We start from the raw sequence: 14,642 nt of genomic DNA on the forward strand, positions 1-14,642 counted from the left end.
CTTGATTTAATTGGGTGTAATTGTACTTATTAATTCTTGAGTGATATTAATGGTATTCTTGTTGTCTGCGGTGCATATTACTTGTTGTTTCATGTTGCCTTATTGTTATTTGTTTCCTATTATTTTGTATATTATATTGCATAGGTTATTAGACTACTGAGTGTCTTGACTGTACATCGTCTTAACTCCATTGAGGTTTGTCTTGATACTTACTGGGTACCGACCGTGACGTACTCATACTACACTTCTGCATATTTTTGTGCAGAGCCAGGTATTGAAGATAACGGACTTGAGCAGAGTTAAAGTGAGATAGTAAGGATTTAAGGTAGAGCTGCTTGGCCGTCGCAGTCCCTTGGAGTCTTTTCATTTCATTGTACTGTTAACTTTTAATCAAACAGTATTGTATATTCGGTCCTCGTGATCATTCTATGTATTCAGTTAGAGTTCGTGACTCAGTACTACCAGTCTTGGGAGGTTGTATATTGTAATTATTTCCGTTGTTAGTTTCAAAAAGAAAATGGCTTCACAAATATAATGGAAATTGGCTTACCTAGTTTCTATGGTGGGATTTTGGGTCGTGACATAAACAAAATCAGATCCCCTCATCAGCAAGCCCTCTTCTAAAACCGTCTCATCTTCTCCAAAATTATTGGCTAGGTTTCGGTTCAATTTCAAAACCAAAGAAGAACGGATGAGTGAGTGTTCGAGTAACAATTCTTACGGGTCAAAAAGGAGATGTCGATGTGGAGAAGTTGCGCAACATTTTACGGCTTATACACCAGCGAATGTCGGAAGACGTTTTTACAAGTGATCGAAGTTAGAGCTAAGTAGATGGAGATTGTCAAAAAGCAATTAAAATTGATTGTGGTGTATAAAATGACCATCTTTTCATTTGGGCTATAAAATGACCATCTTTTCATTTTTAAGTTTACGTTATTTTCTTTGCAACTTATGTAATCCTGAAGAAGGGTGATTTTGATTGTAATCAGTTTATAACTTTATATTAAACTTAAGATTTCCTTGTATTGTTGGGAATAAAATACCGTTTTCTTGAAATTGGTACTTCAAGATTGTATTATTGGATTTTATCTTGTTAGCCAATAAACAAGTAACATAAAGATATGGATAAAAGAATCTGCACCTTTGCAACAGAAACAAAAAACTGCACATTTAACTGATAAAAATTTGCACTTTTAACTAATATGCACGTTTAATTGAATTGGTAAACCTTTTTGACCCCTAAAGTTGAAGTGGGAAGCCTATTTCTTTATCTTGTCCAAGGAAGTAGATAAATCTGTCTTCTAGCAAGCAGTATATTTATAGTAGAGCTAATTACTACAACACCAGCTAGAATATAAGGACATAGGTTCACAAGCACAGGGTGAACCATTAAGCTATTTGCTATTCTATTTTCTCATCTCAAGTAGCTCTAAAATATGACTTTCACATTGACAATACTCTGCACTTTCAGCGACAATCATATTCACAAAAATCTGCACTTCTTAGGATATTCATAAACTACATAACTAATGACATTCATAAACTGCATTTACTAGTATTCATAACCAATATTACTAGACAAGTGAGGCTTGCTCAATTGGTAAAAACACCTCCACCTACGACCGTTAGATTTTGGGTTCGAGTCACAGTGGAGGAAAAATGTGTAAACACTATAGATCCTCCTAATTTGGAAGGGATTTAAAAAAAAAAATCAATATTACTACTGGTTAGTACCTTAACTAACCACAAAAAATTATTTAAGACTTTAACTAACCACAAAAAATATTGTTAAAACCACCATAACATTCAGGTGTTTACCAAACCACAAAAACTAATTGTCCAACCCAACCCAACCACAAAAACTAATTGGTTTAACCCAACAACTTTGAACAAAAACTAATTCTCGGTCGGAACCTTTCTTCGAATGGAATCTCCTCTGATTTGAAACCCTAGCGGCGACGCAATTTTGGGGGGAAATAAGAAAGAGGAGGTTAGGTTGTGTGGGGGAAATAAGAAAGAGGAGGTTAGGTTGTGTCATACAAATGAGGAGGATTTGATTATGTTCCCTAGGTTAAAAGGTAGTAAAAAACAAGAGGAGAGTGGGTAAAACAGATGGGCCCTGGTTGGGGATTTGGGGGATTTTAATTAGGAAACGTGTCGCAATTCTATGCTAATAAGGCTAATTAAATCCAAATTAATTTTTCAGTTAGAGCCGTTAGCCAATAAGGGCATTTTTAGGCCTTTTCATTAACGAGAAGGGTATAAATGACCCCAACTTTAAACGGAGGGCAAATGTGTTTTATAATGCATAGTTCAAGGACAATTTTGACCCTTTTCCATTTTAGTTTTAAAGTTCAAGATTAAAGATAGTTGTCATTCTACGACAATTTAGCTAGATAAAAGAATCCTAAACATAGCATTGCATTAACTGATGTGATACTATTTGTGTGGACCGACCTTTTTAATGAAAACAAGCTAAAGTTTTGTATTTCGACAATTATGATTTCTCACAAAACAATAATGTATTTTACCACAAACAAATATATGTGGTAAGTCTAATTTGAAATTAGATTAGGCACGTAGGACATTACACATTAAAACAAAAAGATGTAAGGAATTATAGTTTTGTTACTTAATTTAATTAAGAAAAAAATTATATAAGGTAAATTTTAATGAATTTGAAAGTCCTAAATATTAGAAATTTCTACATAGTTCAAATAAGTTAAGATTTAATAACCAAAATTTTAATTGATTTTAATATCCTACGTATTAGGAAGATAACTTAAATTATAATTATATCTAATGTAAAATAAATTTTTAAAGGATAAAAAAGACGAACAATATTTCGTTAAGAAATTTCGTGTTTTTAATATATATATATAATATAGATAGTATAAATATAGATATAAATAAGTTAGAAATAAAATAAAACCATGGGAAGGAAGAGGTCACGTGCCCATATTGATGAATTTGAAAAAAAGGAAAGTCTTGGAATTAAATGCAATCTATAATTATATTGTACGAGATCGTTTTTAGCCTTACCTTTTTCTACCTGCCCTTTTCCCTTTTTCCACCTTTTTATTTTAGTTTTTAATTTGAATCAACGTCGTAACACATACGGAAATAAAAAGAAAAACCAAAGATTACTCTATTCTCAGGTATTTCTCAGAAAAAAGCCATTTCAATTTCTTTTGCTCTTCTCTAACCCTAAAAATATTTCTTTTTCTCTTCTCTTCTCGGTAAGAAAATTAATGTTCTTTCTTATTTTATTTGAATTTTCAGATTTTTTTCTGCAAACCTTTTTTTTTTTTTTGAAAAACAAATAGTACTTTATTTACCTTTTTTTTTAAAAGTTTGTTTTGCTTGATCTGCTAAAGATTTTGAATAAAATTCTGCAACATTTGGAGGGTTTAAAGCAAAGCTGATTACTTGAGCAAATTTCTGGTGTTTGTTTTCAGTTGAATTTCTAGGGTTAGGGTTTAAAATGACGATTTTTTCTAGGGTTTTAACTTTGCAACTGTAATTTCGTTTTTACAGTGACAATTTCGATGAAAAATGTCGGTATCTGAGACATTAATGACGAGTAGAGACCACTTCACCGTCGCCGGTGTTCAAAATTCTCCGGCGAGTGTTCCGGCTACGACGCAGGTGGATCAGAAGATGCACTTGGGTTACAGCGGCGACGGTACGGCAGTGTTCACACCGATTTCAACTTCGCCGCCGCCGTACCCGCCGGCTGAAGTCTCAGCCGGCGCTGTGGTGTCGCAAAATTTGAACAGTAATTCGTCGGAGCAGATGAAACGGAAGAGAGGGAGGCCGAGGAAATACGGGCCGGACGGGTCCATGGCATTAGGTTTGAATTCGCCGTCCGTCGCCGCTGGCAGCTTGTCGCCGCAAGAGCCGGTTACTTTTCCAGCTGCTCAAGCTCTTTCTGCGGGGCCCGCATCGCCTACTTCTTTGAAGAAAGCTAGAGGGAGACCCCCTGGTTCCAGCAAAAAGCAACAAATGGACAATTCTTTTGGTAAACATTTAAGTTATATACAACTTACTAACACTACCAGTATATTTTCTTAACAATAGCAAACCCATTGGATTCCCACAAGTGGGGTTGGAGTATATTTCTTTAACGTGGTGTAATTTTTTTACGCTATCAGTGCATAGTTATCATTTTTACGGAGATTACTTATCTAACAACTGATCTGATTGTGTGAAATTTTTAACAGCCTAACACATAGAACTTAAACTCATTTCTTAATAGTTGTTGATATTGATATTGGTTTATTTATCAACATCTTTCACGTGTGGCAGAATATAGAATGTTTGTGATACTGAGATTCTTTAGGCAAACATTTTTTTGACCTGTTTTTTTGCTTTCAATGTTGAGTATATATGTCCAAAAATAGTATTTAGTTTGCTACTGAGGCATAGTTTGTCATAATATTTATTTTCAAAGCAGTGGATCATTTTTGATCTGTTAGCCGTTAGGAGACATGCACACAGAAGCTCATATATTAATACGTAAAGAAAGCTGGACTTGGATCTTTGGATCAATGGCTCTGCACCCAACTGACTTCAGAATCTTTACAGAAGGAGGGATTTACCAATATGCCCTCTCTGCTCTGATAGTTTATTGATGACCTAAGCAATGTTTGAGATTAGATTCTGTATACTGCTTATTACAAGTACGTCTTTTTTTATGTTTGATTTTATCTTTCTTTTCCCACCTTTTGGCAAATATTAAAGAAGGAACTACTACTGAATGATTTACCTTATGTCTGTCTAAACATTTAACATGCAAAATGTCTTTTTTTCATAGATTTAGAAAAAGGTGTTTTATAGCTCTGGATTTTCTTTTTGGGTATTGTAACTTGTAAATATAAATTTCATAGAGTTCCCTTTTTTCATTTATTGGAGTCCTTTTTTTTATTGACTTAAGATTTTTTTATTTTTTATTTAAGAATTACGGAACTGATTCCTTCATTTCTTAAATTTATATTAGAATTTTCTGTCCCGCTGAAATAATTGATCTGCATTTTCATGAATGCTCTTGGGTCACATGTAACAGTAGATAGATGCTGATTTTCCGATCCTTTTCTTTCTCTTTTTTTTTTTTGGGTGGGGGTGGGGGGGTCTGTGGGGAGGTCCTGTACATGTTGCACTTTGCCTGTATAATAATATTCCCAGTTAGTCGCATTGTTTCATCTACCACCATCCAGAGAACTTCTCAGAGTCATTTTCTGATTGCAGGATCGACAGGATTTGGATTCACACCACATATTATCACCGTGAAAACTGGAGAGGTTACTTCTTTAACCTTTGTATTTACTTTGAATGTTGTTTAGATCATCTTGACTTTAGCTTGAAGAACATTTCAGTTTTAATGAAATTCTAAGAGGGAATAGCAAGGATTCTTATGGTTTGGTTACAAATACTCTATCTTAGTTTCGCTGTCGATAATTCAGTTTCATTCTCATGATATCTGAGAGTTTGCTTTAGGAAAGGTGAGAAGCTGGTTGACCTCTGGCCCTTATGTAAGTCCTTGGAGTCGCCTATTAATGTAGAGCTGGCACTTGCTATTAAAGGAATATTCCTTCTTTCTTATAAGCCCAAAAGAGTAAGTGGTCCCCCCTTTGTGGATAATAATAATTTTTTTAAAAAGAAATGCTGCCCAAATAAATCCGGTAAAGAACAAAATAAAAAGAGAAAAAAACTTTTGCCCTCTCCCAAAAGAAAAAATTCTTAAAAGGTAAAAATGCTCAATATAGTGTGTTATGTGAACTCAGTGAGAAGTCCATATTGAGTGCTCCGATAATCACAAAAAACGAGTTACAAGGTCTGAAATACGATGTTTCATTCATCTAGTAATTTTCTGTCTCAGTTCCGAGATTGCTCTCTTTATTTTTTTCAAAGGAAAATTTACGTTTTAGATCTACTATAAAAAGTTAATATTAATAAAAAATAGTTTGAAACAGTTGTTTTCAAGGAAGCAAATATTTGACTTTTCAAATAGTAATGATGTCCTTAAAATAGGCAATAGGGTACTTACAAAAAAATGGGACGGTGATTATTAAACAATATACTCCTGTCTTTACTTTGCATCACTTGCCAACAATTTGACATAAGCTTACAATATTGATAACTTGGAATGCTGTGCTTCTGAATTTAAACAAGTAGAAGGACCGATGACAATGACAGAACGTCCTCAGAAAGTTAAATATCAAAGTCTGATGTTATTTTCGTTTTAATTTTTATTTTTCTATATCTTAAGTTTGTTTGCAAGCTCTTACCATTATTTAATTTTAACACAACAAATATTCTCCTAATTTTAGAGGGCCGTCCCATTAACCACCGCCACTGGCCCTCTCAGATTTCTCGGTTATCAAAAAATAAAAGTTCTAATTCAACAATGACTTATGGAAACTCCATAATATCTGCTGAATTGAACTATGATTGAGGGAGGAGGTACAAAATTGAATGGATTGCCAGGAGCTAGGGGGCAAAAGGAGAAAGAGGATCTTTTTTCTTATTAAGTGCACTTAAAATGACATTGATGGATCTTTCAGCAATTGTACCAAAATCAGTATAGCTTTTGGCTCGTGTTAAACTAATTAGTAAGGAAAAGGAAGTGCGGTAAGAACTGTCTGCTATCACAACTAGGAAATTGAGATGATTGTTGATTAAAATCTGAAAATTTCGCACAATCAATACAGAATTCAAGAAGTAACTAACATGTTAGCGACCACATATCTGGATGATGTCTTCTTTTTATTTATTTATTTATTTATTTTTGGTTCCCCTGCTTTCAGATGATGGCCAAAACTTAATTACTGATTGCAAGTCACTTTGGTAACAAGACTTATATTACCGATATAAAAAATAAATTGTGAAAAATATGTTTCAAAAAGGAATTTCTACAAATATGGCATCCCTAGTAAATGAGCATAACTTTGAATTAAAATGACTTTTTTTTTGTTTCCCACCTGGTGTCCGGTACCCGCATTGGAGCCCGGCTATATCCGGATTCGCGCCGGGTAGGGCTCCATTCGGGGGGAAGCGCTCCCTAGCAAGGATTTTTACATACCCACGTCTCGAACCCGAGACCTCTGGTTAAGGGAGGAGCAGCCCCGTCTAAAAGAGATTTTGCCTTCTATTGTTTAAACAATTTTGGTAAAAGTTTATTGAGTTTCAAATCCATTAACTTTTGGCAAAAGATACTTTAAGCCAGTGTCATTAAATTTCATCTCATCCCTTAAAGAAATGGAATGATGCGAACCATTTAGGGAAAGCAGTCGCTACAGACAGTGAGGGGCAACGTGATCCAGCGAGAAGTGTCTATTCGTTGGATATAACTTTGTAATTGAAATTAAGCATTGCAGAAATTATTTGAAGATGTTTGGTTTAGTTAAATTTGCATTATCCTTTACCTCATAAAAGAAAAGTTGTTGGATTTGCATTGTCATTATTGTGTGCTGGATGCTCAATTAGTGATTTAAGTTACAATTTGATGTTATAAATATTAAATCCATATATATTAGGTAATTCATATTATTGATAAATTGTGAGCTTCAAATCATGCACGTAGCTTCTTGCTTCTTAGTTGCCCCATGGACATCGTCTTTTGAAGACACTGCTCTTAAGCTCAAATGTGAACAATCATATTTGATAATATTAATTGCCAACTTGGCCATTACCGAACACCAGAAATATCAGTTGATTTTAATTTTTACCTCATAGGTAATTGTGATTCTTGCAAATATATCCTCTGATGATTAATTGGTTACATTGCTGATTCAGCTCTATAGGTAATTTTGGAGTCCTGAATATATCCTCCGTTGATTAATTGGATACATTTCTTATTTGATATTGATTTCTTTTAGTGCAAGTTGCTTCATGATTTGAAACTATTTTTCTTTCTTTCTTGTCCTTTTTAAGTAATTTTCTTAGATGATTCAGCAACATGATAAAGACATGCTAGATTAGTTGAACATTCTCTTACACGAGAAGAGCATGTGGTTCTGCTTCAGGCACGATTTAATTTTGGCAACTACTTAACAGTATTTACTCTCTCCTCCAGTTGTTCGGTAGTGGAAGGAAAGTAAACAAGCATCAAACTTTCTCATTTCTTTTCATTTATGGAGGGGTTAAAAAAGCTGATATCGGGGGTAGCGTATTCGTTAACTTTTATCTTTTCCTCTCTTCTATTTTCTAACCAAACAAGGGGAATGCCCTTTATCCCTCCTTTACTTGCCCAGTTGCCCTGAAACCCCTCCTCTTAGCACCCGACCAAATATAGTGCTAATTCTTTTGTGATACTGATCTAAATATCTTCATGTGATTAATGTTTTGACTATTGGAGTTCCTGTTCTGCCTTTGGATTCTTGCAAATGCCCAGACACTTGCATATCATATATTGTGATAGTTTTGCAGATATTAAGTTGCTATATTTTTTATTACTGATCCTTGTTATCTGATTTTCAGGATGTGGCATCAAAAATAATGTCATTTTCTCAGAATGGTCCAAGGGCTGTTTGCATCTTGTCTGCCAGTGGTGCAATATCAAATGTGACGCTTAGGCAAGCTGCCACATCTGGTGGAACTGCGACCTATGAGGTTTACTTCTGAATATATTTGCTTGTTTTAGCATTTCATGTTCCACTCAACTAGATAAAAAAATGTTGCTCTCCACTTTTATAGAGAAAGAAAATGGAAGTTCCACATCGCGTCCTTATTAAATTTCCTGTTTTTGTTGTTTAAACATCTGGTATCCGGAACCCACTGATCCGACTAACCCTGGTTCGCGTCTCATAGGGCCCATTAAGAGGGAAGCACTCCCAACAAGGGGTTTCTCCAGTCCAAGGCTCGAATACGAGACCTCTGGTTAAGGGTGGAGGATCCCATCCATCCACCACAACCCTTGGTGGTAAAGTTCTTCCATTTGTTTGTTAGGAAACTAATGTTTCTTTTGTTTGAGAAAATAACCAGACGAATACGATTTTGGAAAAGAATTTATGAGGTGTAACATTTTTAATTTGTGATTGAGAATGGTGTAAGGTCTTTATACTGTAATTTGCTCGATTTGTACAACTGACGTTCTATGAAACTTGTTTTCTAAGAATTCCAAAGATCTAAAGTTCCTCTTGAAAGTTCTGCTTCCACTGAACAATTTTTCCTTTTTTGTTTTTCTTTTTGACAAGGTCAATTTTCCTTTTCTTGTTTTGCTTGCAAATGGTTATGAAATGATTCTAAGACTATGTCACTCATTTCTTTAATTGTTTAGTTGGTGCTTTCTAAAATTTGCCCGAGTGATCTTCTAGCAAAAACAAGTACTCAAGTTTTTTATTTTCAGGTATATCAACTGAGATATATCTTTATACGTGAAAATTTGCTACGCATTTGTATTAACTCATAGCATAGCATGCATGATTTTGTATCTAGTGTTGGTAAAGACACTCTCGAGGTGCTCTTAAGCGAAAGTAGTTGAAACCCATGTTGGGCGCTACTCCTCACCTAGAAGACGCTTTAGTGTAGAGTCCAAGGTAATAATACATATGTCTCATCGCCCATGCACTGTCTTTACGAGGACATCAATAGATAAAGTTGGCGTAAGTGATATTTATCAATTGTTTAGAAAACGTTATGAATGAACTTTTAGTGATCAGGAATTAGGAAAAAGTGTTTTTGTAATAAAACTGGTCGCTAAAATCTTAAACTTGCTTTCATTAGATCACATCTTAATATCTAACTTAAAACTTTAAAATAGTTTTTGGATTTATTTGGCATGTTTTTTTCCCACATATTTCAGCTAATTATAAATTTTCAAGTCTTTTGTCCAAATAATTAATGTATGTGTTCATAGTTTTTCTTGCATTACTTTTATATATCTTTTATATTTGTAATTATTAGTGCCTTTTTAACTAAAGGTCACACTTTAATTGTGCTTTGCGCTTAAAGCCTCAATAGATCGTGGTGCTTTTCTATGCTTTTCTATGATGAAAGAGAAAAGTTAATTTTTAATCATTTTACTGGAGAGATATAACATCTTACTAGTTTAATCTTAATTCTTTTGATTTCAATTTCATTCTGTGCCTGAAATTAGTTGGTTGTCTCTTCTAGAATTCAGAGATCTGCTGATAAAAATCTTCTCTTCTGAATCGCTCTTTTTGGATTGTCTATCCTTGCGTTATTACATCACGTTGAGTGCTTTTCTGACCTTTTCCTCCTGTAGGGACGGTTTGACATATTATCTCTATCTGGTTCATTTCTGCTGTCTGAAATTGGCGGTCAACGGAGCAGAACAGGTGGATTAAGTCTATCATTAGCTGGATCTGATGGACGGATTTTCGGTGGTTGTGTGGCGGGCGTTCTAACTGCTGCATCACCAGTCCAGGTTTGCCTTCTCATAGTGTCAAAGATTACTTTATGTGGCATGCAAACTATCTTTTAATCATTTATCATTAAGCACTGTTGCTGTATCTGTGTTAATTGGGGAGCAGAAGAAAAGAAGAAAAAACAGAATGCGTGCAGTATGCTGTTTATATACATTTAGTATCTTTTAGTTGCTTCGATTAAGTAAAATATGTAGTATCCTGTTAATGGAAACTCCTCAATTCCCAAACCCTCACCCTCCTCGATTCCTCTAACTGAGTGCAGCACGCTAGAAGCATCATCCCTTCTTTTTTTTTTTTGGCCTTCGGTGGGTTGGGTTATGGGGGGGGGGGGGTGATTAAGAAAAAAGGATTATCCCTACTCTTTGAGTTATTTTGTCACTAGTTATCTTGACTTTTCGAGTTGTGTGTAAGGTTTACCATATCAGTAATTGTTTTTAAAAAGTGCACACAAAGGTATGACTAGGACATAATAATCACAGAGGTGAATGGCTATGACTAGGACCTAATAATCACAGAGGTGAATGGCTGGGGTCTTGTGCTAAAATTACCATTTGTTTATCTAGGTCTTATGTGTGTTAAGAATGATATGTGGCACATATTTTATTTACAAAGCAGGCATCAATTAAATGGCTTCTGTTCCAGGTTATCGTTGGTAGCTTCATTGCAGATGGCCGAAAAGAGTTGAAATCAGCAAACCATTTTGAAGCGTCACCTGCTCCCGTGAATGCCAATCCTGGTGGTATGATGGGGGCCAGTAGCTCGCCATCACGTGGAACTCTTAGTGAATCATCTGGCGGCCCAGGCAGCCCCCTTAATCAGAGCGCTCCAGTATGCACCAATAATAACCTGCAAGGGATGTCGAGCATGTCTTGGAGATGAGCTTTTTCTGCTCTCTTTCTTGACCAATTGTGGAGGCAGAAACAATTAATTCACTGGGGAGTCAGAGGGCTCGTTGTAATTTAGTCGGTGTAATTGTAGCTGTGCAGAAATAAGTACCAGAGACACTTTTTGCTTTGAACATGTAGTGGTGAGAAGTGGTAGTTTGCTGATGCTAGGTATTCTGCATTTTCTGTCTTGTTAATTTAGCTTACTTGTTTTGTTTTAAGCGTAGGACGTGGTTTGATTTTCTTGTTCTATTTCAGCTCTTGTAATGTGCTGTTATCACTGGATGTAATGCTAGGATTTAAATCTAGGAACGACTTTCAAAATTATCTGTCTTCAACCTAAGTCTTGGTTTATATATTATCATGTCCTATTTTTTGGTTTAATTCCTTTTCTGCTACAAGAAATTCTCAAATTTTCCAATTATAAACTACAGTCTACGAGAATACTAAAAGTAGGACTATTGAATCTTAAAGAAATAAAGAAAGCAATGATTTGTTAAATGAGCACATTATATTGATACTTTATTAATCAAAGACGACAAAATGCTATACATTACAAAGAAAACAACATTCAGAACAAATTATCATTTCTTTTTGATAGGGAAAGAAGCCATCTTATTGATTCCACAGATTCCTGCAGGCTTGCCTGTGTTTCTCTTCATCCTAATGAAACCTTTCTCTCCCCATTTGGGACCCCAAGAGTTCTTGACAATGATATAGTCTGTCCCCTTTGTGGATCCATATCCAACTGCTGCCACTCCATGATCCAATGCACTTCCACAATGCCCATCAAACACACCCTACAAATATATTTCAATAGTATTCTTTCAGTATTATAAGCAATAATCAAGAGCTTTCATAGTATTCACTCTGCATTGATTACAAGCAATGTCAAGACTTCTCTTTATCACTAAGAAGTCATTTTCATTGAAATATTTTCTAGTGTTTGGTTGGAGAATAAAAAATATCTTTCAAAAGAAAAAAGTTAGGATTTGAGATAATCGTGAATTCATAACTTTTTTCGTGAAAAACATTTTTTTGACAACAAACACCAAACAGACTTATTTTCTGACAAAGTTTTGTAACACATTTTCTGTTATACCAAACAGAGGAGCTGGATGTGAAAGGGTAAGAGGGAGAAGAGAAGAAACTTTACCCCACTGTAGAATTGAAAATCTCTGCCAGAAGCCTCAATGGCCACACTCAAAGGTTGGTTTGCAAGAGCTTTCAATAGACTTTGTTCGTCATTCGCTGGCACATCACGGTAACCATCAATTGTCACCACTTCAGATTCATCCTGATCAACATATAACATTCAATTTAATTATGTCTTCTACACGGGCAGTTCTCTTAAAGACTTAAAGCTTAAATGGTGGAGAGAACATACTTTTAATTACATACTATATATTATGTCTCGACGATGTGGCTTCTTCTTTCATATTTATTGAAATACCCAATAGGTTGTTCATGAATAACGCACTTGGAATTAAGTACCATTATTCTTCCTACCAAGACTACATGTTTTTTTCGGGGATAATCGTGGTGTCCAAGCCAGTTTGCGTACACCTCAACTAATTCTACAAGTATAGATAACTCTGTCTACCAAAGTTTGGACAGATCACCATGTTTAGAATATTGACTTACCCTCTTTTCATCACAAGTGCCTTCTTCCATGAGATAAGGATAGTCATCCTCCTTGTGAAGACCACCTTGAGAGACAATAAATTGAAAAGCATAATCCATAAGGCCCCCATTGCAACCACTGTTATATTTTGTGTCACAGTCGATGAGTTCTTGTTCAGATAAGGACGTCAAATTCCTTGTCCTTATTTGATCAAGAGTGGGCATGAAGAAGCTTTTGTTTGCATAACAAACATAATGGTTCTACATGTTGCAAGTGGCCTATGGTTGAAATTTTTTGAAAGAGACCATAGGCAATTGCCTCTTTTAAGCAGGGCACTTGAGATAAATGATACAAGAAATTTTGGCTCAAAATACTTCAGAAAATCATTTATGTACTGTCAATGCAATTCAACATATAATATATATATATATATATATATATATATATATATATAAAATTATTTAACCTATCTATACAGTGTAATTTTTCATCAAAGGAAACTCCCCGCTCGGACAAAGGAGACCCTTGCGTTTGGCTTTGTTGAATAAAGGGAGTATAGCTTTTAAGAATAAATTGCTGAAAAATACTTGTGAGGTGCCAAAACTGATTTTATAAATATATAATAGTTATTTATTGGATAAAAGTGTTGAATATGAAAATAAGTAGTTGATGAGTCTAGTAAACAAAAAAATGATGATTAGCACTTTTATTTGGGTAAAATGACATTATATTTTTTAATATGAAAATAAGCAATTGATATATTAAGTCAAAAAAATACTTTTTCGGTTAAAATGACTCAAATGCCGTTAAATATGTTAACGCTAAAAATGACAGTACGTACCACATGAGCCCTGGTTCTTGACATTAGTCACAGCACCTTTCTTTCTCCAATCAATAGACTTAGGCAAATCCACAAAATCTCTATAGGTGAATTCTTGTGTGGAGGATTCTGATCTCTCATGTTGAACTTGGAGTCCTAGATACATCTTCTTGAACTCGTCATGGCTCAGATCAGCAAACTCATTCAAACCAAGCCAATAGTTACTAACCATCTTATTCCTCTCATCAATGTGTTTCAAATTGTCTCTGAAAATCTCAAACCTATGCAACTTCTCTTCGATGCTCTCATAAATCTTGCTGTGTTTCTCCATCCACGATTCGAAGAGATTGATAAGGTTATCGATGCTATTCAAGTCATCGGGGGAATATCCCACGATGGAAAAATCGCGAGCAAACGTTGTGCATGCCACGAGAGATAATATAGAAAACAAGGCGAGAAATGACAACTTGGAAAAAGAGAATGAAGCCATTTGTGTTTGATTAGTAATAGAGATCATGAATGAAGAATGGAGGAGAAGATCATGGGTTATATAGAGTTAAAATTCTCTTTAAGGTAACTTTCAAGCAAAGAATTGTACATTATATTAATGGTATACTTAGTAGAAGATGGAATAGCTAGAAGTAGTAGTAGGAGACTTAAAGCATGGTGTTATTTGGCTTTGGATTGAAATGAAAGCATGTTAACTTCTGACTAAACATGTAATTTTATGCTATATTCTATTGTTGCATTGCTATTATTGTGACTTCTATTATGGTCTCCTCTTCAGTACTATGAAGTTAATTTGCAATACTAATTTATTCATATTGGCCATTCGGTCTTACGAGTATATATATATATATAGTTGCAGTGTATGTTGGTCATTGGATTCTATGAGATTATGGGGCACCGGGCATTAGCATGATTTA

General features: G+C 34.9%; 2 protein-coding genes across 3 annotated transcripts; one reads left to right on the top strand and one right to left on the bottom strand.

Moving 5' to 3' along the window:
- The first annotated feature begins 3,022 nt into the window (after positions 1-3,022).
- Positions 3,023-11,653, top strand: LOC107777903 (AT-hook motif nuclear-localized protein 10). Of its 2 annotated transcripts, none has more exons than XM_016598071.2 (6): positions 3,023-3,158; positions 3,538-4,021; positions 5,248-5,300; positions 8,479-8,610; positions 10,226-10,387; positions 11,031-11,653. In XM_016598071.2, exons 2-6 carry the CDS (start codon positions 3,556-3,558, stop codon positions 11,265-11,267), a joined length of 1,050 nt encoding a protein of 349 aa, XP_016453557.1. In that variant the 5' UTR covers positions 3,023-3,158; positions 3,538-3,555; the 3' UTR covers positions 11,268-11,653. The 2 variants fall into 2 exon arrangements, with proteins under 2 accessions (XP_016453557.1, XP_016453556.1); XM_016598070.2 differs by having other exon boundaries at positions 3,102-3,239.
- A 111-nt stretch (positions 11,654-11,764) lies between these two features.
- On the bottom strand, positions 11,765-14,245 carry LOC107777902 (cysteine protease XCP1-like). The gene is made up of 5 exons (XM_075231009.1): positions 13,738-14,245; positions 13,202-13,214; positions 12,917-13,127; positions 12,429-12,569; positions 11,765-12,072 (listed from the first exon to the last, which is right to left on the bottom strand). Exons 1-5 carry the CDS (start codon positions 14,231-14,233, stop codon positions 11,857-11,859), a joined length of 1,077 nt encoding a protein of 358 aa, XP_075087110.1. The 5' UTR covers positions 14,234-14,245; the 3' UTR covers positions 11,765-11,856.
- Between the last annotated feature and the right edge of the window lie 397 nt (positions 14,246-14,642).

Source organism: Nicotiana tabacum, chromosome 15, assembly GCF_000715075.1.
Source record: "Nicotiana tabacum cultivar K326 chromosome 15, ASM71507v2, whole genome shotgun sequence".
Classification (NCBI taxonomy): Eukaryota; Viridiplantae; Streptophyta; class Magnoliopsida; order Solanales; family Solanaceae; genus Nicotiana; species Nicotiana tabacum.

Bases quoted from the DNA above. Each gene is read 5' to 3' on its own strand.
- LOC107777903 (XM_016598071.2), top strand. From the start codon at position 3,556: ATGTCGGTATCTGAGACATTAATGACGAGTAGAGACCACTTCACCGTC. The intron at 8,611-10,225 runs GTTTACTTCTGA...TTCCTCCTGTAG, and splicing joins GTGGAACTGCGACCTATGAG to GGACGGTTTGACATATTATC. The intron at 10,388-11,030 runs GTTTGCCTTCTC...CTTCTGTTCCAG, and splicing joins CTGCTGCATCACCAGTCCAG to GTTATCGTTGGTAGCTTCAT.
- LOC107777902 (XM_075231009.1), bottom strand. From the start codon at position 14,233: ATGATCTCTATTACTAATCAAACACAAATGGCTTCATTCTCTTTTTCC. The intron at 12,570-12,916 runs GTAAGTCAATAT...TATGTTGATCAG, and splicing joins GCACTTGTGATGAAAAGAGG to GATGAATCTGAAGTGGTGAC. The intron at 12,073-12,428 runs GTAAAGTTTCTT...ATATATTTGTAG, and splicing joins ATTTTCAATTCTACAGTGGG to GGTGTGTTTGATGGGCATTG.